At 40.9% G+C, this 25,558-nt stretch overlaps 2 protein-coding genes across 2 annotated transcripts; both read right to left on the reverse strand.

Annotated features, from left to right (window-relative positions):
* Nucleotides 1-1,557: 1,557 nt before the first annotated feature.
* Nucleotides 1,558-19,685, reverse strand: LOC100329141 (beta-2-microglobulin). The gene is given in 4 exon segments (NM_001245913.1): nucleotides 1,558-2,015; nucleotides 3,089-3,124; nucleotides 4,792-5,064; nucleotides 19,600-19,685. Coding segments are annotated over 3 exon segments (351 nt in total). The 5' UTR covers nucleotides 19,664-19,685; the 3' UTR covers nucleotides 1,558-2,015; nucleotides 3,089-3,110.
* Nucleotides 19,686-22,289: 2,604 nt separating this feature from the next.
* Nucleotides 22,290-25,304, reverse strand: LOC145880077 (beta-2-microglobulin). Its single transcript, XM_082978037.1, has 4 exons — nucleotides 25,027-25,304; nucleotides 24,006-24,278; nucleotides 23,240-23,279; nucleotides 22,290-23,117 (listed from the first exon to the last, which is right to left on the reverse strand). Exons 1-3 carry the CDS (start codon nucleotides 25,088-25,090, stop codon nucleotides 23,266-23,268), a joined length of 351 nt encoding a protein of 116 aa, XP_082834163.1. The 5' UTR covers nucleotides 25,091-25,304; the 3' UTR covers nucleotides 22,290-23,117; nucleotides 23,240-23,265.
* Nucleotides 25,305-25,558: the final 254 nt, after the last annotated feature.

Genomic DNA, 25,558 nt, shown 5'->3' on the forward strand with positions numbered 1-25,558 from the left:
CCTCTCATTAGGCAGGATGAGGTGAGACCAGGGCTGGTCCTCTCATTAGGCAGGATGAGGTGAGACCAGGGCCTCTCATTAGGCAGGATGAGGTGAGACCAGGGACGGTCCTCTCATTAGGCAGGATGAGGTGAGACCAGGGCTGGTCCTCTCATTAGGCAGGATGAGGTGAGATCAGGGCCGGTCCTCTCATTAGGCAGGATGAGGTGAGACCAGGGTTGGTCCTCGCATTAGGCAGGATGAGGTGAGACCAGGGACTCTCTCATTGGGCAGGATGAGATGAGACCAGGGCTGGTCCTCTCATTAGGCAGGATGAGGTGAGACCAGGGCTGGTCCTCTCATTAGGCAGGATGAGGTGAGACCAGTGCCTCTCATTAGGCAGGATGAGGTGAGACCAGTGCCTCTCATTAGGCAGGATGAGGTGAGAGCAAGGCTGGCCCTCTCATTAGGCAGGATGAGGTCTATGGCGGCAGATTGATGAGAGGTAAACATTGTCTGAGGTAAACTGACCAAGACGCACCACCAACAACAATGACAACTTCTCTCAACCAGTGGCATATGTTTATTTTTAGGTGAGCGCTGATGCCGCCCTGTGATAAGAAGTGCCCACTTAGTCAAAGGCAGGGACTCCAAATATTTATCTAGTCCATTCCCAGCATGCCTCTCCAGGGTGCTGTTGGAGAGATGCAGTGCTACGGCGCTCCACATTCCATCAGATATAGCATCTGGTAGAAAGAGTATGTGGCCTTTTCTGTAGCCTACAGGCTGGAGTGGAGATAAAAATGTATGACAATGCAATGAGCCGAAAACGTTTTACATCATGCAGGTTTCTCTGATCAAATAGCCTGACCTATATCACGCTCAATCAAAAAATAAAAAAATGTGCTGACATGTTAACAAACATATTCTAAAAACAGGACAGGTCATAGTAAAATGGAAAACCAGGCTACTCACAACGGCTGTCCAGTAGTTTAAAATGTCATGGTCAGTGGTTTCAAGTTTGTATCCAAATTGATTTGTCAACAGGAATTGGGACCAATACATCCAATGCAACAAACTGTTTTACAAACGGTGAGCATTCATAAAATTCCATTGCAGGACATGGTAGGCTACACCCCAGTAAGAACGCACTAACGTCTTTCTTTTGGTCTTGTCCAGAACGGCCATCTTTTCTTAAATTTGTGTTTTACAAACGGTATGGACATACATAGATGGGCGTTCCTAAAATAAAAATTCTTTCAACACTGTAGACCAGGGATAGGCAACTCCAGTCCCCTGGGGACTGACCCTGGTTCAGTATCACTCAAAGATTGAAAAACAGACGCTGCTTTTTAAAGAAAACCATCATAAAAATACAGTTCTTAATTATCAACAATATTCCTTTAAAAAAAAAAATCCCCTTTTATTAGACTGTTGATAACTGGTAATTTACACAAACATTGAAGGATAGACATAAGATTTGATTTCATGGTGTTGATGAAAAAAATTACTCCAAAGCAAAAAGGACATTTATATTTACAAGTCACGCAAATACAACAACGGATGTTCTGCAAATTATTTGGGCTTTTAAATATATTTTTAATCAAATATCAGATTTGACATTGTTGACAATTTGTGCTTGTAACTAAAACCACATTAACATAGGTGTTTAAAATTATGTAAAAATGTTGTGCTCACACTTAATGGTACCAACTTCAAGGATATTAAAGGACTACAAGGAGTCCCCACACATCTAAAAAAAATACAATGAAAATACTTGATCAATCATTAATTATTGTTTTTAAAGAAGAGAATGCGATTCTCAGCCAGAAATACTGGCAGCTTTTCTAGAAGAGGTCACCTACACAACTTTAATCATTTAAGTGTTTAGTAATGATTCTCTAAAACTCAAAACCCTTGAAACTGGCACCTTGGCACAAAGTGTTATCAAAAATGAAAACGAAAGCCCATGTTGAGAGGGGAAATTACAGTCATCTCAGCTCTAGTGTAGGGCTGGCCACAGATGGAACGCCCCCCTGTTAAGAAAGATGGGTAAAGGTATGAGTTTTAGTTATGATTTAATCTAGTTACAGTTAATCTAATTAGATACAGTTTCAACAAACACTACCGTTCAAAAGTTGGGGTCACTTCGAAATGTCCTTGTTTTCCATGAAAACAGACATGAAATTAATTGAAAAAATGAATTGGAAATATAGTCAAGACGTTGGCAAGGTTTTAAATAATGATTTTTAATTGAAATAATAATTGTGTCCTTCAAACTTTGCTTTTTACAGCCTTGCAGACCTTTGGCATTATAGTTGTCAATTTGTTGAGGTAATCTGAAAAGATTTCACCCCATGCTTCCTGAAGCACCTCAAACTAGACACTCTAATGTACTTGTCCTCTTGCTCAGTTGTGCACTGGGGCCTCCCACTCCTCTTTCTATTCTGGTTCGAACCAGATTGCGCTGTTCCGTGAAGGGAGTAGTACACAGTGTTGTACGAGATCTTCAGTTTCTTGGCAATTTCTCGCATGGAATAGCCTTCATTTCTCAGAACAAGAATAGACTGACGAGTTTCAGAAGAAAGTTATTTGTTTCTGGACATTTTGAGCCTGTAATCGAACCCACAAATGCAGATGCTCCAGATACTCAAATAGTCTACAGGCCAGTTTTATTGCTTCTTTAATCAGAACAACAGTTTTCAGCTGTGCTAAAATAATTGCAAAAGGGTTTTCTAATGATCAATTAGCCTTTTAAAATTATAAACTTGGATTAGCTAACACAACATGCCATTGGAACACAGGAGTGATGGTTGCTGATAATGGACCTCTGTACGCCTATGTAGATATTCAATTTTTTTTTTAAGTCAGCTGTTTCCAGCTACAACATTAACAATGTATACACTGTATTTCTGATCAATTTGATGTTATTTTAATGGACAAAAAAATAGCTTTTCTTTAAAAACAAGGACATTTCTAAGTGACCCCAAACTTTTGAACGGTTGTGTATATTCACGCATGACTGTAAGTCACTTTGGATAAAAACATCTGCAAAATGGCATATATTATTATTATAAATAAATATAAATAAATTTGGCTGAATACCTACCATTAAGTCCTGCTCCAGATCCTTACATATTTGACTCTGGAGACAACAAAAACACAGAAAGCATTGTTATTGTTTTTACATTCAGACTCCCCACTAACTACAATCCTACCATGGTTTATGCCAGTAAAATGGGATTTAGTATTTTAACCCGACAATCAAATAAACATAAAGAAGGACAGGGTCAAGCTGCTCATCAACTAAATAGCTCCATAGAATAGAAGGACAGGGTCAAGCTGCTCATCACCTAAATAGCTCCATAGAATAGAAGGACAGGGTCAAGCTGCTCATCACCTAAATAGCTCCATAGAATAGAAGGACAGGGTCAAGCTGCTCATCACCTAAATAGCTCCATAGAATAGAAGGACAGGGTCAAGCTGCTCATCAACCTAAATAGCCTCCATAGAATAGAAGGACAGGGTCAAGCTGCTCATCACACTAAATAGCCTCCATAGAATAGAAGGACAGGGTCAAGCTGCTCATCACCTAAATAGCTCCATAGAATAGAAGGACAGGGTCAAGCTGCTCATCACCTAAATAGCTCCATAGAATAGAAGGACAGGGTCAAGCTGCTCATCACCTAAATAGCTCCATAGAATAGAAGGACAGGGTCAAGCTGCTCATCACCTAAATAGCTCCATAGAATAGAAGGACAGGGTCAAGCTGCTCATCACCTAAATAGCTCCATAGAATAGAAGGACAGGGTCAAGCTGCTCATCACCTAAATAGCTCCATAGAATAGAAGGACAGGGTCAAGCTGCTCATCACCTAAATAGCTCCATAGAATAGAAGGACAGGGTCAAGCTGCTCATCACCTAAATAGCTCCATAGAATAGAAGGACAGGGTCAAGCTGCTCATCACCTAAATAGCTCCATAGAATAGAAGGACAGGGTCAAGCTGCTCATCACCTAAATAGCTCCATAGAATAGAAGGACAGGGTCAAGCTGCTCATCAACTAAATAGCTCCATAGAATAGAAGGACAGGGTCAAGCTGCTCATCACCTAAATAGCTCCATAGAATAGAAGGACAGGGTCAAGCTGCTCATCACCTAAATAGCTCCATAGAATAGAAGGACAGGGTCAAGCTGCTCATCACCTAAATAGCCCCATAGAATAGAAGGACAGGGTCAAGCTGCTCATCACCTAAATAGCTCCATAGAATAGAAGGACAGGGTCAAGCTGCTCATCAACTAAACAGTTGGCTGTCTGCAGGTGATGATGGTCACACATAAACACAGGAGCCAGATTTCATTTAGGAGGGGGAACTAACTCACACCGGGTTTGATCTCAAGGTTCTTCAGGTGGCGGGCTCTACAGGTGTACTCCTAACTACTAACTGCTACTAACTACTAACTATACTAGTAACTCACCCCAGGTGTACTCCTCTAACTACTAACTATACTAGTAACTCACCCCAGGTGTACTCCTCTAACTACTAACTGCTACTAACTACTAACTATACTAGTAACTCACCCCAGGTGTACTCCTCTAACTACTAACTATACTAGTAACTCACCCCAGGTGTACTCCTCTAACTACTAACTATACTAGTAACTCACCCCAGGTGTACTCCTCTAACTACTAACTGCTACTAACTACTAACTATACTAGTAACTCACCCCAGGTGTACTCCTCTAACTACTAACTATACTAGTAACTCACCCCAGGTGTACTCCTCTAACTACTAACTATACTAGTAACTCACCCCAGGTGTAGGTCTTCAGATTCTTCAGGTGGCGGACTCTGCAGGTGTACTCCTCTCCGCTGTCTGGTGTGAATCCAACACTCTTGGTGAGGTGGAACTGCCATCCCTGTTCGAAGGCCAGGTCTGTCTGCTTGGCGTCTGGGATCTCCACACCATTCTTCAGGAGCTGGATGCTGATGTCAGGGGGGTGGAAGCCACTCACGTGACAGATCAGGGTGTTGTCCTTCCCATGTTCCCCTGGGTTACGGCTGTACACCTGCACCTTGGGGGGAGCTACAGGGGGAGGAGGGAATGGTACAGTCAGCCAGTCAGGTCACATGATTTTACATGAATCTTTCAAAATTTTACATTTCAATAGCTCCTTGGTCATGTGACCTACTGACTTCAAACAAGGTTCAGAATGTCCACTGACTATACCTTCATATCGCACACTGATGTTTGTCTACTTTCATCTCATGCTATTAGACTTACATCTGTAAGATTTGCAGGCCTTCATTTTACATGGGTGTTATTTTTTGTTGTTGAAGTTAACAAATGTTCCAGCCTCACAATAACTATCTTTCACATGGACACTGAAAAGATCTGGAAATGGCTGTATGTGGTATGGATCAAGGACAGGAGAGGTGTTCGAACAGAGGTGCTTAAAGGAAGGCTTCTACTTTTAAAGCTTCTACTTTTAAAAATCCACCTTTCCAGAAACAAGTCTCTCACCGTTGCCGTTTGCTATAGACCACCTTCTAAGCTCAGCTGTGCCCTGGACACAATATGTGAATTGATTGCCCCCCATCTATTTTCAGAGCTAGTACTGTTAGGTGACCTAAACTGGGACATGCTTAACACCCCGGCCATCCTACAATCTAATCTTGATGCCCTCAATCTCACACAAATTATCAATGAACCTACCAGGTACAACCCCAAATCCGTAAACACGGGCACCCTCATAGATATCATCCTAACCAACCTGTCCTCCAAATACATCTCTGCTGTCTTCAACCAGGATCTCAGCGATCACTGCCTCATTTCCTGCGTCCATAATTGGTCTGCGGTCAAACGACCACCCCTCATCACTGTCAAACGCTCCCTAAAACACCTCAGCGACCAGGCCTTTCTAATCGACCTGGCCCGGGTATCCTGGAAGGATATTGACCTCATTCCGTTAGACCCAGGAACAGATATAGCCCTTGGTTCACTCCAGACCTGACTGCCCTTGACCAGCACAAAAACATCCTGTGGTGTACTGCATTAGCATCGAATAGCCCCCGCAATATGCAGCTTTTCAGTGAAGTTAGGAACCAATATACACAGGCAGTTAGGAAAGGAAAGGCTAGCTTTTTCAAACAGAAATTTGCATCCTGTAGCACAAACTCCAAAAAGTTCTGGGACACTGTAAAGTCCATGGAGAATAAGAACACCTCCTTGCAGCTGCCCACTGCACAGAGGATAGGAAACACTGTCACCAACGATAAATCCGTGATAATTGAGAATTTCAATGAGCATTTTTCTACGGCTGGCCACACCGCACAGCAACTTGCCCAAGCCTCCACCATTTCTCCTTCACCCAAATCCAGATAGCTGATGTTCTGAAAGAGCTGCAAAATCTGGAGCCCCACAAATCAGCCGGGCTAGACAATCTGGAACCTCTCTTTCTAAAATTATCTGCCGAAATTCTTGCAACTCCTACTACTAGCCTGTTTAACCTCTCTTTCGTACCGTCTGAGATCCCCAAAGATTGGAAAGCTGCCGCGGTCATCCCCCTTTTCAAAGGGGGAGACACTCTAGACCCAAACTGTTACAGACCTATATCCATCCTACCCTGCCTTTCTAAGGTCTTCGAAAACCAAGTTAACAAACAGATCATCGACCATTTCGAATCCCACCGTACCTTCTCCGCTATGCAATCTGGTTTCCGAGCTGGTCATGGGTGCACCTCAGCCACGCTCAAGGTCCTAAACGATATCTTAACCTCCATCGATAAGAGGCAATACTGTGCAGCTGTATTCATCGACCTGGCCAAGGCTTTCGACTCTGTCAATCACCATATTCTTATCGGCAGACTCCACAGCCTTGGTTTCTCAAATGACTGCCTCACCTGGTTCACCAACTACTTCTCAGACAGAGTTCAGTGGGTCAAATCGGAGGGCCTGTTGTCCGGGCCTCTGGCGGTCTCTATGGGGGTGCCACAGGGTTAAATTCTTGGGCTGACTCTTTTCTCTGTATACATCAATGATGTCGCTCTTGCTGCTGGTGATTCTCTGATCCACCTATACGCAGATGACACCATTCTGTATACTTCTGGCCCCTCTTTGGACACTGTGTTAACTAACCTCCAGACAAGCTTCAATGCCATACAACTCTCCTTCCGTGGCCTCCAACTGCTCTTAAATGCAAGTAAAACTAAATGCGTGCTCTTCAACCGATAGCAGCGCCTGCCCGTCCAGCATCACTACTCTGGACGGTTCTGACTTAGAATATGTGAACAACTACAAATACCTAGGTGTCTGGTTAGACTGTAAACTCTCCTTCCAGACTCACATTAAGCATCTCCAATCCAAAATTAAATCTAGAACCGGCTTCCTATTTTGCAACAAAGCAGCCTTCACTCATGCTGCCAAACATACCCTCGTAAAACTGACCATCCTACCGATCCTTGACTTCAGCGATGTCATTTACAAAATAACCTCCAACATTACTCAGCAAGCTGGATGCAGTCTATCATAGCGCCATCTGTTTTGTCACCAAAGCCCCATATACTACCCACCACTGTGTAACGGTTGTCGTACTGGAGAGAAGACCAAGGCGCAGCGGGTTGCGTGCTCATCATGATAATTTATTCAATACACGTGAACACGAAAAAACAATAAACAAAAGAGAACGACAGACCGACAGTTTTACAGGCTAGGTACTTACATACAGCAGTGCAAAATCAACTACCCACAAAATAACCAAACCAAACACACACCTCTATATAGGACTCTCAATCAGAGGCAACTAGAAACACCTGCCTCCAATTGAGAGTCCAACACCCAATCCTAAACATAGAAAAACTAAACTAGACAGAACATAGAAATACATACACAACACAAATCCTCTGCCACGCCCTGACCAAAACTAATACAATTACTCCCTCTGCTGGTCAGGACGTGACACACTGCGACCTGTGTGCTCTCGTTGGCTGGCCCTCGCTTCATACTCGTCGCCAAACCCACTGGCTCTAGGTCATCTAAGTCTTTGCTAGGTAAAGCCCCGCCTTATCTCAGCTCACTGGTCACCATAGCAGCACCCACCCGTAGCACGCGCTCCAGCAGGTATATTTCACTGGTCGCCCCCAAAGACAATTCCTCCTTCGGCCGCCTTTCCTTCCAGTTCTCTGCTGCCAATGACTGGAACGAACTGCAAAAATCACTGAAGCTGGAGACATATCTCCCTCACTAGTTTTAAGCACCTGCTGTCAGAGCAACTCATAGATCACTGCACCTGTACATAGCCCATCTGTAAATAGCCCATCCAACTACCTCATCCCCATACTGTTATTTATTTTATTTTATCTTGCTCCTTTGCACCCCAGTATCTCTACTTGCACACTCATCTTCTGCACATCTATCACTCCAGTATTTAATTGCTATATTGTAATTATTTTGCCACCATGGCCTATTTATTGCCTTACCTCCCTTATCCTACATCATTTGCACACACTGAATATAGACTTTTGTTCTACTATATTAATGACTGTATGTTTGTTTTACTCCATGTGTAACTCTGTGTTGTTGTTTGTGTCGCACTGCTTTGCTTTATCTTGGCCATGTCGCAGTTGTAAATGAGAACTTGTTCTCAACTAGCCTTCCTGGTTAAATAAAGATAAAATAAAATAAGGTGCACAGGTAGACCTCATGAAAAACAATGTTTCATATGTTATTTTTAATCACAGTAATAGGCAGGGATTTGTCAGTCAGAGTGAGCTTGATAACGTGAAATAATCCTTTTCATAGCATCACTTTGATATTACTGTACATTAAGACAAATCCTTCTACTGTGAGTATTAGAACACCGTTTACATTACCTGATAATGACTTGATATTTGAGTGCATTCACAACAAGCCGCCTGCATTTGAGGGTTCCTTTTTCTGATGAAAATAGTTATTTGATGCATGGCCTTCTATTTCTAACTGGAAAAATAAATTCCTATGTCTTTTGTTGTAACACCAAAATGTATAACACTCCAACCACAACTACACGTTACAACTACAGTTTTTTTTTTCCTGTGCAGTGATCAACTTACAGTTTGATAGGTTTTTTTTTTTGTATTTCTGAGTGACGTAAAGGTATCGACATAGTGATTAATTAACTTTTAATGTCTTTACAGAAAACCATACAGCAACAACAAAATAATCGAGGTAACGACACATTAGAAACAGAGCGTGTCATGAAACCGGCAAATAAAGATGACAATGGAAATATTGATGACGGCCAGAAATTCAGTCAACACCAACTAGATCATTACTCCAGAGAGAGAGGGACAGAAGGTGAGGCAGAGAGACTCTAGAGGACAGGAAGGATGAGGCAGAGAGACTCTAGAGGACAGGAAAGATGAGGCAGAGAGACTCTAGAGGACAGGAAGGATGAGGCAGAGAGACTCTAGAGGACAGGAAAGATGAGGCAGAGAGACTCTAGAGGACAGGAAGGATGAGGCAGAGAGACTCTAGAGGACAGGAAAGATGAGGCAGAGAGACTCTAGAGGACAGGAAGGATGAGGCAGAGAGACTCTAGAGGACAGGAAAGATGAGGCAGAGAGACTCTAGAGGACAGGAAAGAGGAGGCAGAGAGACTCTAGAGGACAGGAAAGAGGAGACAGAGAGACTCTAGAGGACAGGAAAGAGGAGGCAGAGAGACTCTAGAGGACAGGAAAGATTTACATTTTAGTCATTTAGCAGACGCTCTTATCCAGAGCGACTTACAGTAGTGAATGCATACATTTCATACATTTTTTCCCCGTACTGGTCCCCCGTGGGAATCGAACCCACAACCCTGGCGTTGCAAACACCATGCTCTACCAACTGAGCCACACGGGACCTACTAACTGCTAGATGTGGCAGAGAGACTCTAGAGGACAGGAAAGATGAGGCAGAGAGGCAGATGAGGCAGAGAGACTCTAGAGGACAGGAAAGATGAGGCAGAGAGACTCTAGAGGACAGGAAAGATGAGGCAGAGAGACTCTAGAGGACAGGAAAGACGAGGCAGAGAGACTCTAGAGGACAGGAAAGACGAGGCAGAGAGACTCTAGAGGACAGGAAAGACGAGGCAGAGAGACTCTAGAGGACAGGAAAGACGAGGCAGAGAGACTCTAGAGGACAGGAAAGACGAGGCAGAGAGACTCTAGAGGACAGGAAAGACGAGGCAGAGAGACTCTAGAGGACAGGAAAGAGGAGGCAGAGAGACTCTAGAGGACAGGAAAGACGAGGCAGAGAGACTCTAGAGAACAGGAAAGAGGAGGCAGAGAGACTCTAGAGGACAGGAAAGAGGAGGCAGAGAGTCTCTAGAGGACAGGAAAGATGAGGCAGAGAGACTCTAGAGGACAGGAAAGATGAGGCAGAGACTCTAGAGGACAGGAAAGATGAGGCAGAGAGACTCTAGGGAACAGGAAAGATGAGGCAGAGAGACTCTAGAGGACAGGAAAGATGAGGCAGAGAGACTCTAGAGAACAGGAAAGAGGAGGCAGAGAGACTCTAGAGAACAGGAAAGATGAGGCAGAGAGACTCTAGAGGACAGGAAAGATGAGGCAGAGAGACTCTAGAGGACAGGAAAGATGAGGCAGAGAGACTCTAGAGGACAGGAAAGATGAGGCAGAGAGACTCTAGAGGACAGGAAAGAGGAGGCAGAGAGACTCTAGAGGACAGGAAAGATGAGGCAGAGAGACTCTAGAGGACAGGAAAGACGAGGCAGAGAGACTCTAGAGGACAGGAAAGACGAGGCAGAGAGACTCTAGAGGACAGGAAAGAGGAGGCAGAGAGACTCTAGAGGACAGGAAAGATGAGGCAGAGAGACTCTAGAGGACAGGAAAGACGAGGCAGAGAGACTCTAGAGGACAGGAAAGACGAGGCAGAGAGACTCTAGAGGACAGGAAAGACGAGGCAGAGAGACTCTAGAGGACAGGAAAGACGAGGCAGAGAGACTCTAGAGGACAGGAAAGACGAGGCAGAGAGACTCTAGAGGACAGGAAAGACGAGGCAGAGAGACTCTAGAGGACAGGAAAGATGAGGCAGAGAGACTCTAGAGGACAGGAAAGATGAGGCAGAGAGACTCTAGAGGACAGGAAAGATGACACACAAGCACAAAGTGACGTTTTTTCTCTCCAAATGTTAAAGGATTGTGATAGTTTGTTTTCAGTTCATGTTTAAGAGGACAATAACTCTTCTAAATGTGTTTCATTTGCATATTGCAGGTCACAGCTCTGTGGCGAAGAAACAATTGCGAGGTGTTGGTTGCTGTTGTGAGGTCTACAGACAAAAAGTCCCCTTTCCTTCTCCATCCTTCAGAGTTTAAAACTCTGCAGCCCCACAAATGGCTTGTGAGTGAGGTAATAAATACTAGCCATAACATGACAATAAGCATTTATTTTTTAAATCACAATTCTAAACGTCTTCATACAGTATGAAGGATGAACATAGAAGTACATTAGATGTGCACGTAACCAAGTCTAAGGACATGTAATATCATTATGTAGATAACTGGAATTGGAGGTGAATGTATCTGATGAAGTACACGTGAATATTTATGGCCCTTTATTCTGTCACTTTAAAGTATATGGGGAAGATGTGTCATCACGTAAACACAGTACTGTCAGCAATAACACCGTTTTTTGACTACATAACACCTTATGTATGATACTTAAATCTCCCTAACAAAGCATATACCGTAATTTCAGGAATATAAGCCGCTACTTTTTTCCCAGGCTTTGAACCTCGCGGCTTAAACAATGACGCGGCTAATATATGGATTTTTCCCGCTTTCAAATTACATTTTTTTTTTATAAAAATACATTCTGTGACGTGCTCAGTTTTTTGCCGGCATGAAGCTTTCATTAGACCAATAAAATTGCCGAACGGGTTAAGGTCAAACAACTTTATTGTTTACTGTTTAGATTAAATCGAGTGCGCTCAAACTTCCCATCATTCTGATTACGGTAGTCATTTTGTCACCCTCATCATGGCAAAGACACGGAGAAATGCATATGATGCAGCTTTCAAGTTGAAGGCAATTGATGGAAAAGGAAATAGAGCTGCTGCACGGGAGCTTGGTCTGGAGCAATGACTTTCTTGGTAGGCTATTGTTTACTGCTAATTTTGTATTTTTTGTTACAAGCCGTGTTTCGTTAAAGCCTATTTATTTTTTGTTACAAGCCGTGTTTCGTTAAAGCCTGTGTAAAGTTAATTTGTTTCAATGTACCGGTAGGCACCTGCGGCTTATAGACATGTGCAGCTTATTTATGTTAAAAAATATATTTAAAAAATTAATTCAGTGGGTGCGGCTTATATTCAGGTGCGCTTAATAGTCTGGAAATTACGGTATACAGTATGTGACAATGACCCATTAAATTGCATGTAGCCAGAATATATTAGACAAATAAAAACAAAAGGCAAATGTAATTACGTTTGTTTTAAATCTCAATAAACAATCCTTCTAACTAACCAATATTCTCTGAAATGTCTATGTATTTTAGTTTATGCTTAATTATTTGTATAATGTTCTTCACATTCAAAGCATTTGTGGTTTTACTTTCTCTCCTTATACAGACAATCGAATGGTACTTTCAAAAGCAAACACAAAAAACTGCGGTCACGGGACAAAGATATACATCCTAAATCACTACTCAGACCAAGTCATTCTAAATGGAGAAAGAAGTTTAGTGAGCGAGCAAAGTCTGCCGAGGTACTAATACAATCTGTTGGTGTAATTTTAAAGGATTAACTCTTGATCCATTTTTTTGTGTTAGTGGAAAGCATGTGAATGTATTTATTTCAGGTGAACTTCAGTAACTACAACGCTGTCATGAGTTTCTTCAATGTGAACCAGAACCACTGGAAGTTCATTGTGAGTAAAATCCTTTTTTTCCTAAATTGATTTAGGTACATTTTTGTGAAGAGGTATGAGGGTTGTGATATGGGTCATTTAATAGTAAAATCATTTAAGGGTTCAATACATTTCTATATTTGCTTCCCCAGTATCTGCATGAACCATCAGGCTGTGTGTTTTTGGTTGACCCTGCTGGACAGGAAGAGAAGGAGGAATTGGAACACGCTGCATTCTAATTCAGGTCCTAGTTATTCCATTGTACTGGATCTAATACATATAAGCATTTTACATACATTCATAAGTGTAATAATTTTTTATGACATACTGTGAAAAACTCTCTTGGCTGCTGGCTCTGTCACTTTCAGACATGCGCAGAGCAGACTGAACGAGGAAAGGTAGCTCTTGACTTGAACCACAGGGGTTCTCTGTAAATAGAGATTAATCCAAAAGGCACAGACACACCCCTTGACTTTCTATTGGCACCGTTGACCTGTATGTATTCTCTCCTGATTGGCTCTGTGGTGCGCAGTCTGGCAGTCTGACTAAAGTGCCAGTGTTATGAGGAGAGACATCCTCCTTTGTATTTATGGGAACAAATATTTCCTAACACTTTGGATCCTATTCTTGGACACTTAGAAGACACAATGGATCAATGCGAAAAAAAATAAAAAAAATGTATGAAACTGTCACTTAATATTTGTTTCTTAAAGTCTACAAACGCTCTACATGTATTCTCTCTGTGATAGGGTTGGATCCTGTATGCTACTTTTATTATTGTCCTGTAAATGGTTCAGTGGCTATAATTTAGGCTGTGTGTGGAATGGGGCATAAAGGAAATTACCTCTACTAGATTATAGTGATAAGGAAAACAGCATACAGTTTTGGCCTGTGTATTCATTTGCCTATAAACTAATCAGAATTCCATTATGTTTACATAAAAAAGAGAATACTTCAAAATGAGAAGATCCTGCCATGGAAAAGAGGACTGGGTGTCCACCCAGTGGAAAGGAGGGGAAATAACTCCCACCATGCAGCAGGACACCTTCAGCTGCAGGGTCTTTGTAATGCAGGTTTGATAGTTATATTTCAGTAATGAATGGTTAGCTGTTATGTGACAATTAGGTCAAAAACTCTATTTTATTTTTTGGTGTAGATGGCCAAGGAAGTTGCACAGAACATCCCCAACATTCCAAATTGATATAAAACCTTCACAAAAACACATGGAGCAACAGCGAAAAGAAATGGCTGAGGATATACTAAAAATGTCTGGTACAGTTGAAGTCGGACGTTTACATACACCTTAGCCAAATACATTTAAACTCAGTTTTTCACAATTCCTGACATTTAATCCGAGTAAAAATTGTCTTAGGTCAGTTAGGATCCCCACTTTATTTTAAGAATGTGAAATGTCAGAATAATAGTAGAGAGAATGATTTATTTCAGCTTTTATTTTTCATCACATTTCCATTGGGTCAGAAGTTTACATACACTCAATTAGTATTTGGTAGCATTGCCTTTACATTTTTTACTTGGGTCTAACGTTTTGGGTAGCCTTCCACAAGCTTCCCACAATAAGTTGGATGAATTTGGCCCATTCCTCCTGACAGAGCTGGTGTAACTGAGTCAGGTTTGTAGGCCTCCTTGCTCACACACACTTTTTCTGCCCACAAATTTTTAATAGGATTGAGATCAGGGTTTTGTGATGGTCACTCCAATAACTTGACTTTGTTGTCCTTAAGCCATTTTGCCACGACTTTGGTAGTATGCTTAGGGTCATTGTCTATTTGGAAGACCCATTTACAACCAAGCTTTAACTTCCTGACTGATGTCATGAGATGTTGCTTCAATATATCCACATAATTTTCCGCCCTCATGATGCCATCTGTTTTGTGAAGTACTCCAGTCCCTCCTGCAGCAAAGCACCCCCACAACATGATGCTGCCACAGGTACATCTCCAATTGACTCAAATGATGTCAATTAGCCTATCAGAAGCTTCTAAAGCCATTACATAATTTTCTGGAATTTTCCAAGCTGTTTAAAGGCACAGTCAACTTAGTGTATGTAAACTTCTGACCCACTGGAATTGGGTCAGTGAAATAATCTGTCTGTAAACAATTGTTGAAAAATGACTTGTGTCATGCACAAAGTAGATGTCCTAACCGACTTGCCAAAACTATAGTTTGTTAACAAGAAATTTGTGGAGTGGTTGAAAAACAAGTTTTAATGAATCCAACCAAAGTGTATGTAAACTTCCCACTTCAACGGTATATAATGACATTTAATTCATCAAAGTAAATGTAAATTCTTTATTTATATGTAGTTGTGTGGGACAACCATATGTTCAGTTCATGCCTATGATTTCAGAGTTCAACAAAGCCAACAACTGCTTCATATGTGTCACTGATAAAGAACCTGGATGTGGCCCAAAGACTGACTGGCTTAGTAACTTTATCTAACATGTTTATAATCTTTTGACAACAGCGACGGCATGTAAGACAATTTATGATACAACACAATGGCTAATTCATCATTCATCGTACTGCATTGATATTATTTATAACGTGTTACGCTTTTTTTTGTTTTAGATTGAATGTTTTGCATGCCAACGGTGGTTCCATGTGCTGTAACTAGGAATGAAGACAAGAGAGTTGAACAGAGTGAAGAACAGAAACAGGAAGTGCTGTCTTTGTTGTTGAACATGTATGCTATACCGCCTCCACACTGAAGAGGCTCTGACATGTACATCAACCAGGGATAAAGAGGAAGTTAACACTCTGAAATGTTTCGTACTAATTTGAAGTAAAGTGTCTGTTGACATGATGGAAAAGATTAAAGGTCTACAATTTCTGTTTAATTTGTCAACATTACATTTTTATTCATTGATTTACTGGCCACCATTACTGTGGTTACATGTTCAGTGTATGTATTGACCAGCAAACCCACTGCAACCTATCTCACTAGCTCACTCTCTATCCCTGCTGAGGACAATTAATAGCATGTCTCTCGTACTTTACCATTTTCCTTTATGGTTGATATTAACGACGAAAGGAGATATTATCTGTCTCTCTCCTATTATGTACCGCTGTTAAATACTGTGGAAAAATAAAAATCAGGGAAAATAAGTACTTAGAACTATCAATTATTATAGATAAATATTAAAGACAAGGGTAAACACAACACTGGACTGAACCCCCTAATTGTCAAACTAATATTAATGTGAATGCACCAATTTGTAAGTCGCTCTGGATAAGAGCGTCTGCTAAATGACGTAAATGTAAATGTAATGTACAACAATATAGAAGATACATGACTAGAGGTTATGCAATATGGGTGTATATCCACTGCACGCTTCTTAGGGACCAAGGAGTTATTGACATTTAAAACGATGAAAAATGTAAATTACACCGTGTGATTTTACAGTACACAAGTAAGAGTGTGCAATATAGAAGGGTAGTCAGTGGACATTCTGCACCATGTTTGAAGTCATTAGGTCACATGCCCTGTGTAGGGTGCTGTCTTTCGGATGGGACGTTAAACGGGTGTCCTAACTCTCTGAGGTCATTAAAGATCCCATGTCACTTATTGTAAGAGTAGAGGTGTTAACCCCTGGTGTCCTGACTCTCTGTGGTCACTATAGATCCCATGTCACTTATCGTAAGAGTAGGGGTGTTAACCCTGGTGTCCTGACTCTCTGTGGTCACTATAGATCCCATGGTACTTATTGTAGAGTAGGGGTGTTAACCCTGGTGTCCTGACTCTCTGTGGTCACTATAGATCCCATGGTACTTATTGTAGAGTAGGGATGTTAACCCTGGTGTCCTGACTCTCTGTGGTCACTATAGATCCCATGGTACTTATTGTAGAGTAGGGGTGTTAACCCTGGTGTCCTGACTCTCTGTGGTCACTATAGATCCCATGGTACTTATTGTAGAGTAGGGGTGTTAACCCTGGTGTCCTGACTCTCTGTGGTCACTATAGATCCCATGGTACTTATTGTAGAGTAGAGGTGTTAACCCTGGTGTCCTGACTCTCTGTGGTCACTATAGATCCCATGGTACTTATTGTAGAGTAGGGGTGTTAACCCTGGTGTCCTGACTCTCTGGTCACTATAGATCCATGGTACTTATTGTAGAGTAGGGGTGTTAACCCTGGTGTCCTGACTCTCTGTGGTCACTATAGATCCCATGGTACTTATTGTAGAGTAGGGGTGTTAACCCTGGTGTCCTGACTCTCTGTGGTCACTATAGATCCCATGGTACTTATTGTAGAGTAGGGGTGTTAACCCTGGTGTCCTGACTCTCTGTGGTCACTATAGATCCCATGGTACTTATTGTAGAGTAGAGGTGTTAACCCTGGTGTCCTGACTCTCTGTGGTCACTATAGATCCCATGGTACTTATTGTAGAGTAGGGGTGTTAACCCTGGTGTCCTGACTCTCTGTGGTCACTATAGATCCCATGGTACTTATTGTAGAGTACGGGTGTTAACCCTGGTGTCCTGACTCTCTGTGGTCACTATAGATCCCATGGTACTTATTGTAGAGTAGGGGTGTTAACCCTGGTGTCCTGACTCTCTGGTCACTATAGATCCCATGGTACTTATTGTAGAGTAGGGGTGTTAACCCTGGTGTCCTGACTCTCTGTGGTCACTATAGATCCCATGGTACTTATTGTAGAGTACGGGTGTTAACCCTGGTGTCCTGACTCTCTGTGGTCACTATAGATCCCATGGTACTTATTGTAGAGTAGGGGTGTTAACCCTGGTGTCCTGACTCTCTGTGGTCACTATAGATCCCATGGTACTTATTGTAGAGTAGGGGTGTTAACCCTGGTGTCCTGACTCTCTGTGGTCACTATAGATCCCATGGTACTTATTGTAGAGTAGGGGTGTTAACCCTGGTGTCCTGACTCTCTGTGGTCACTATAGATCCCATGGTACTTATTGTAGAGTACGGGTGTTAACCCTGGTGTCCTGACTCTCTGTGGTCACTATAGATCCCATGGTACTTATTGTAGAGTACGGGTGTTAACCCTGGTGTCCTGACTCTCTGTGGTCACTATAGATCCCATGGTACTTATTGTAGAGTAGAGGTGTTAACCCTGGTGTCCTGACTCTCTGTGGTCACTATAGATCCCATGGTACTTATTGTAGAGTAGGGGTGTTAACCCTGGTGTCCTGACTCTCTGTGGTCACTATAGATCCCATGGTACTTATTGTAGAGTAGGGGTGTTAACCCTGGTGTCCTGACTCTCTGTGGTCACTATAGATCCATGGTACTTATTGTAGAGTAGGGGTGTTAACCCTGGTGTCCTGACTCTCTGGTCACTATAGATCCCATGGTACTTATTGTAGAGTAGGGGTGTTAACCCTGGTGTCCTGACTCTCTGTGGTCACTAAAGATCCCATGGTACTTATTGTAGAGTAGAGGTGTTAACCCTGGTGTCCTGACTCTCTGTGGTCATTAAAGATCCCATGGTACTTATTGTAGAGTAGGGGTGTTAACCCCGTTGTCCTGACTCTCTGAGGTCATTAAAGATCCCATGTCACTTATCGTAAGAGTAGGGGTGTTAACCCCTGGTGTCCTGACTCTCTGAGGTCATTAAAGATCCCATGTCACTTATCGTAAGAGTAGGGGTGTTAACCCCGTTGTCCTGACTCTCTGAGGTCATTAAAGATCCCATGTCACTTATCGTAAGAGTAGGGGTGTTAACCCCTGGTGTCCTGACTCTCTGTGGTCATTAAAGATCCCATGTCACTTATCATAAGAGTAGAGGTGTTAACCCTGGTGTCCTGGCTAAATTCCCAATCTAGCCCTCAAACCATCACGGTCACCTAATAATCCCCAGTTTCCAATTGGCTCATTCATCCCCCTCCTCTCCCCTGTAACTATTCCCCAGGTCGTTGCTGTAAATGAGAACGTGTTCTCAGTCAACATGGTAAAATAAGGCATAAATAAAATGAATAAATAAAACATGACCAAGGAGATATTGAAATTCGAATGTAAAAAAACGTTTTTACTTTGTTTACGCTCCATAACTAATTCAACTAGAAATACAACATTTTAGTCACATTTCCACATGTTTATTAGCTTTGGTAAGTGAATTAATGTCAAAATTGTGAAAATAAGACCTGTGCAATGTTGTGTGCATTTTTTCCAACATCATGACACTTATTTGGAGTCTGTGGCTCAAGTGGTTTGAAAGCTATTGAGGTTTGAAAGCGCAAATATCCGTCGAATATCCAACTTGAAACTGTCTTTACCTCGGTAAACTATTATGACCCCTCTATGGAAAGGGGAGACTCTCACAAACACGTTTTTCTCTATTACCCCCCCCCCCCCCCCCCCCCCCAATAAGTGTCATGACGCTTCAACCCATACAAACGAATGGAAGTATGGAGGTAGTTTTGTGCCAACAAAAATAGGGGGGTTAAATTATATATAGATATAAAACAAACACTTCAAAACCTTACGATTTATTTTTAGACGTTTTTTTGCCATTTAAGAATATTGTAATGAAACAGCAGTTAACAATATGTTATTCAATGCGTATCTTTGGGCACTAATAGTAAACATCAAATTCAATATTTTATCAAGTAATAATAGTTGCCTAATGCTAGGTTTATTGTTTCCTTAAAACAATGTTAAGGAAATATCTAATTGTTTTCACGAACGTCATCATGGGTGACAAAGACAATCCCATCAATAATTATAATGACAAAGTGATAACTTTAACTACTTACATTCTTTGGCGTTTATGAACCCCAGGAAGACGCAGAAAGCGATCACGGACAAAACAGTTTTCATGATTTCTTTCCAAGGCTGAAAAAATATACAACTGCGCCAAACAGAACAAAACAGACTTTGCAGATGGTGTCTGATGAAAGTGAAATATATATTCTTCCTGAAATGTACTAAAGCCGCACCCACTTCGATTGATGCGCCAATTGAAAATCGTACTTCACAGTTGCTATGCAGGCTTCACCTCTCGATGTTTCTCTAGGCTGATCCAGGGTCGTCACTAGTTAATACAGCCACAAAGTAATAATTATGGCTAAACCCCACCCATTTCCACCCAATTCCACAATTTATCTGATTTAAACTCAACCTTAACCACACTGTTAACTTTGTGCCTAACCTTAAATTGAGACCCAAAAGGTTACAGGGTTAGAAGAGAAACAGCTTTTGTGAAATGAACGTGAGAATTGACTTTTTGTAGCAGGTTAGGCGAATTTGGATAAGGTTTGGAAAAGGGTTTGCTGAAATGCAAAAGAACAATTTTTTTTTTTTTAAATGACTTGAATTTGACAAAAGCTGTATGTATCCCTTCTAGCCATGACAGTCTGTTACAAAGTTGACGCAATCTTCATTTTACCAGTTACAATGCTGGACATGCATTGCATTGAGAGAAGGTATGGTAATAAAGTATAGTGTATGATCTGAAATGTCAACATCGTATCATCACCCAATATAATGCTGTAGACTACTGTGCTCTGCATACATTGCCTACCTGCCTTGGCAATGTGAGTTAGCGGCCGGCCGATTATGATTTTTCAACGCCGATACCGATTATTGGAGGACCAAAAAAGCCGCTACCGATTAATCGGCCGATTTTTTTACATTTATTTGTAATAATGACAATTACAACAATACTGAATGAACACTTATTTTAACTTAATATAATACATCAATAAAATCAATTTAGCCTCAAATAAATAATGAAACATGTTCAATTTGGTTTAAATAATGCAAAAACAAAGTGTTGGAGAAGAAAGTAAAATGTGCCATGTAAGAAAGCTAACGTTTAAGTTCCTTGCTCAGAACATGAGAACATATGAAAGCTGGTGGTTCCCTTTAACATGAGTCTTCAATATTCCCAGGTAAGAAGTTTTAGGTTGTAGTTATTATAGGAATTATAGGACTATTTCTCTCTTTACGATTTGTATTTCATATACCTTTGACTATTGGATGTTCTTATAGGCACTTTAGTATTGCCAGTGTAACAGTATAGCTTCCGTCCCTCTCCTCGCTCCTACCTGGGCTTGAACCAGGAACACATCGACAACAGCCACCCTCGAAGCAGCGTTACCCATGTAGAGCAAGGGGAACAACTACTCCAAGTCTCAGAGCGAGTGATAATTTGAAACTCTATTAGCGCGCACCCAGCTAACTAGCTAGCCATTTCACATCGGTTAAACCAGCCTAATCTTGGGAGTTTATAGGCTTGAAGTCATAAACAGCGCAATGCTTGAAGCACAGCGAAGAGCTGCTGGCAAAACTAAAGTGCTGTTTTGAATGAATGCTTACGAGCCTGCTGGTGCCTACCATCGCTCAGTCAGACTGCTCTATCAAATCATAGACTTGATTATAACATAACACACAGAAACACGAGCCTTAGGTCATTAATATGGTCGAATCCGGAAAGTATCACGTTTATTCTTTCAGTGAAATACGGAACCGTTCCATATTTTATCTAACGGGTGGCATCCCTAAATCTAAATATTCCTGTTACATTGCACAACCTTCAATGTTATGTCATAATTACGTAAAATTCTGGCAAATTAGTTTGCAACGAGCCAGGCGGCCCAAACTGTTGCATATACCCTGACTCTGCGTGCAATGAACGGAAGAGAAGTGACACAATTTCACCTGGTTAATAATGCCTGCTAATCTGGATTTCTTTTAGCTTAATATGCAGGTTTAAAAATATATACTTCAGTGTATTGCTTTTAAGAAAGGCATTGATGTTTATGGTTGGAGCAACGTGTACCTAAGCGATTATATGCAACGCAGGACAGGCTAGATAAACTAGTAATATCATTAACCATGTGTAGTTAACTAGTGATTATGATTGATTGATTGTTTGTTATAAGATAAGTTTAATGCTAGCTAGCAACTTACCTTGGCTTCTTACTGCATTTGCGTAACAGGCAGGCTCCTCGTGGAGTGCAATGTAAAGCAGGTGGTTAGAGCGTTGGACTAGTTAACCGTAAGGTTGCAAGATTGAATACCCCAGCTGACAAGGTAAAAATCTGTCGTTCTGCCCCTGAACAAGGCAGTTAACCCACCGTTCCTAGGCCGTCATTGAAAATAAGAATGTGTTCTTAACTGCCTTGCCTGGTTAAAAAATATTTATATAAAAAAAAAATGTTTTTAAAAATGACAAAAATTTTTTTTTATATTAAATTTAAAAAAAATACAAATAAAAACAATAAAAAAATAATAATAAAAAATACAAAAAAAAACAAAAAATTGCCAAATGGGTGCCCAAAAATACCGATTGTTATGAAAACTTGAAATCGGCCCTAATTAATCGAACATTCCAATTAATCGGTCGACCTCTAATGTGAGTAGCTTAGTACATTACTGATTGAATGATTAATATAACTTATCAAAATGGACTTTTGAACATTACTGAGTCGATCACAACAAGTTCTTACAGTTAGAGACATTTAATCAAGAAATATCATAAAAAGTGCATTTTTGGTCACAATGATTTTGTATTTCTTTAAATTAAAAATATTTAGTCAAATAGTTGTCCGATGTCAGTGGTTTACCATTTATTTTTTTATCAAACGGAACAGAAAAGTGTTGTATAATACACCGAAAGACAGAACATATCTTTTTTTTTAAGTAATGAAAATACAGTTCTCTACTTAGCAAAATGTGCCTGTAAAAAGACCCCATTTATTACTGTTGATAATTGGTCATTTACAGGAATGTTGAAGGATAGACAGAAGATTAGATGTTATATTGATAAATGACTTCAAACCAAAACGAACGTTGATATTTACAGGTCACACAAATACATATCACATGGGCTTCCTCTAAAAATAATTTGGACTTAAAAAAATAAAATGCTGATCAAATATCAGACTTTATAGCTAAAACCACATTCAAATAGTGCAAGTTATGGAGTTAATTTATTTCCATTTTGAGAAAGTGTTCAAATCTAATGGTACCAATTTCAAGGAAATTAAAGGTTTTCTTAATCTAAAAATAAAATACTTGATAAAGCCTTTGTTTTAAAAGAGAATGAGAATGTTCATCAGAAGCTGTGCCATTTGTCAATTAACAATAGCTTGCCCAAAATCTAATAATTTTGTGTCTAAGTGTTTAGTAATGATTTTCAATTCAAAACCCTTGAAACTGGCACCGTCGCACAAAGTGTTACCAAAAATGAAAACAAAAGCCCAAGTTAGTCATCTCAGGTCTAGTTTAAGGCTGGCACGGATTGGACAACCCCAGATGGAATGGCCGCCTGTTAAGAAAGAAGGGTAAAGGTATGAGTTTTAATTCTGATTTAATCTAGTTAAGTTACAGTTAATGTAATTAGATACAGTTTCAACAAATAAATGTAAATAAATTCAGCTGAATACCTACCATTAAGTCCTGCTCCAGACAGATCCTTACATATCTGCCTCTGGAGAAAACAACAAAGAAAGCATTGTTACTGTTTTACAGATTTCCACAAACTACATGTCTTCATGATATCAGTCTCTTAGTGTAACTAATGGCTCATCAATTGGTATCTAAATCAATGACCACATAATGCACCTAGCTCTCCACGGCCCTGTCCAGAAACAACCCCTGTACTTCCTCCCTAGAAACTTGTGGATGTGAGAGGATAGGCCAGTCAGCTCATGACTGATGTACTAGCCCACTGTACTCAGTAGCATTGTAATCCATGTAGATTTGATATGATTTTTATGTCACGTGCTCCTCTGCTACAAAACCAACTGCCCTCTCTGGGACAAATAAAGTACAAACTTGAATTGTAGTCAATATGTCAAGAAAATTCCACCTAGCCTATCAGAAGGACAGGTTCAACCTAAACCAAATCCTTTCAGTTCTCCACAAGTGACTCTAGGGAGTAGGGGCTTCTGTACAGGGCCCAGGTCTAGTGGTTGGCTTCTGCAGGTGATAGTCACACAAACACAGGAGCCAGGGTTAATCAAGGAGGTGGAAATACTAAGTAACTCACCCCAGGTGTACTCCTCTAACTACACTAGTAACTCACCCCAGGTGTACTCCTCTAACTACTAACTATACTAGTAACTCACCCCAGGTGTACTCCTCTAACTACTAACTATACTAGTAACTCACCCCAGGTGTACTCCTCTAACTACTAACTACACTAGTAACTCACCCCAGGTGTAGGTCTTCAGATTCTTCAGGTGGCGGACTCTGCAGGTGTACTCCTCTCCTCTGGCTGGTGTGAAGCCAACACTCTTGGTGAGGTGGAACTGCCATCCCTGTTCGAAGGCCAGGTCTGTCTGCTTGGCGTCTGGGATCTCCACACCGTTCTTCAGGAGCTGGATGCTGATGTCAGGGGGGTGGAAGCCACTCACGTGACAGATCAGGGTATTCTTATCTCCAAAGTTGCCAGGGTTACGGCTGTACACCTGCACCTTGGGGGGAGCTGGTAGAAATACGAAAGGAAATGCCACAGGAAGATTCATAGGTTTTCATCAGTTAAAGTTTAAATTATGCCATTTGTAGGTATTGGAATACATAAATATATTAATTTACATTTCACACAGGTAGGCTATATATATTTTAACAAAGTTATTTCCTAGCAAAGTGCACTTAGGGAAAAAGGTCTGAGTTATCAGCCATTTATTATGGCTCTGGAACCATACTGACTGCCAAAGACAGCAGCCATTTCATTAAAAGTGAAAGTAAAATCTGGAGGGGATTTCCAACCATAACAAAATGTGGCGTCATTGTTGGTCTATACAAGGTAGTCTATAACCTATCTACTGAAACAATCCCTTAACGTTACATTCTGGTCACGTTAAAAACTTTACATTCGGTGACATGCTCATCACACATCTCACAACAAGTTACAGGCCAGGCCTACATAAACAATCAATGATTAGGATGTAGAAATAACGATTATCTGGCAAAAATGGCAAAAGGTTAATGCAAATGATTTAGCTAGGGCTGGAGGTTGTGGTGTCCTTCGTCCCACATGATATGACAATGTAGGGTTTACAAGAAACAGTGTTATATAAACAACAAAAGTATACATTTGGTATTTAAATAAATATCCTAGTAAAAAACGTACAACTAAAATATAAATAGCGTACAAACAAACTGATGGTAAGAAATCGATAAAGACGTGCATTTCCAAACGTTGCGGTGACTTTATAAAACAAGACACTTACATTCTTTGGACTCCACCGCGCTGTAAATGAGCACAAGTACAACGATTGACAGAATAGACTTCATATTTGGTCTAATTCGGAATTATTCGTAGTCAACTAAACTAGATAATGGACAGATCGGTCTGTCTGTGTCTGTCTGTGGAAATAACCTAACTGAAAGTAAGGCAGATAGTCGTATAAATACTCTCCAGGACCGCCTCCTCTCTATTTTAAAAGCCAATCAAAAGTGGTATATTTCTGTTGTTAGGCTAAAGAAAGCCTCACAGGTTAGGTAGTTTATTGGGGAGGACTATAGTCTGGAAATAACCTGAAATCCAGGCGAGCTACCATAATAACAATTTCGATTTAACATGTATGTCATGAGATAATGTTATTTCACCTAGGCATCCGTTTTGAGAATCAAAAAATATAGAATAGAATAGTTGTTTTGCCTTTTCAATATTTTGTGTCTCTGTTGATCTAATTGTAATTTGTATTTATTGAAACTTTATTTAACTAGGCAAGTCAGTTAAGAACAAATTCTTATTAACAA

This window comes from Salmo salar, chromosome 07, assembly GCF_965601325.2.
Source record: "Salmo salar chromosome 07, fSalSal1, whole genome shotgun sequence".
Classification (NCBI taxonomy): Eukaryota; Metazoa; Chordata; class Actinopteri; order Salmoniformes; family Salmonidae; genus Salmo; species Salmo salar.

Bases quoted from the DNA above. Each gene is read 5' to 3' on its own strand.
- LOC145880077 (XM_082978037.1), bottom strand. From the start codon at position 25,090: ATGAAGTCTATTCTGTCAATCGTTGTACTTGTGCTCATTTACAGCGCG. The intron at 24,279-25,026 runs GTAAGTGTCTTG...TATTTCTACCAG, and splicing joins CGCGGTGGAGTCCAAAGAAT to CTCCCCCCAAGGTGCAGGTG.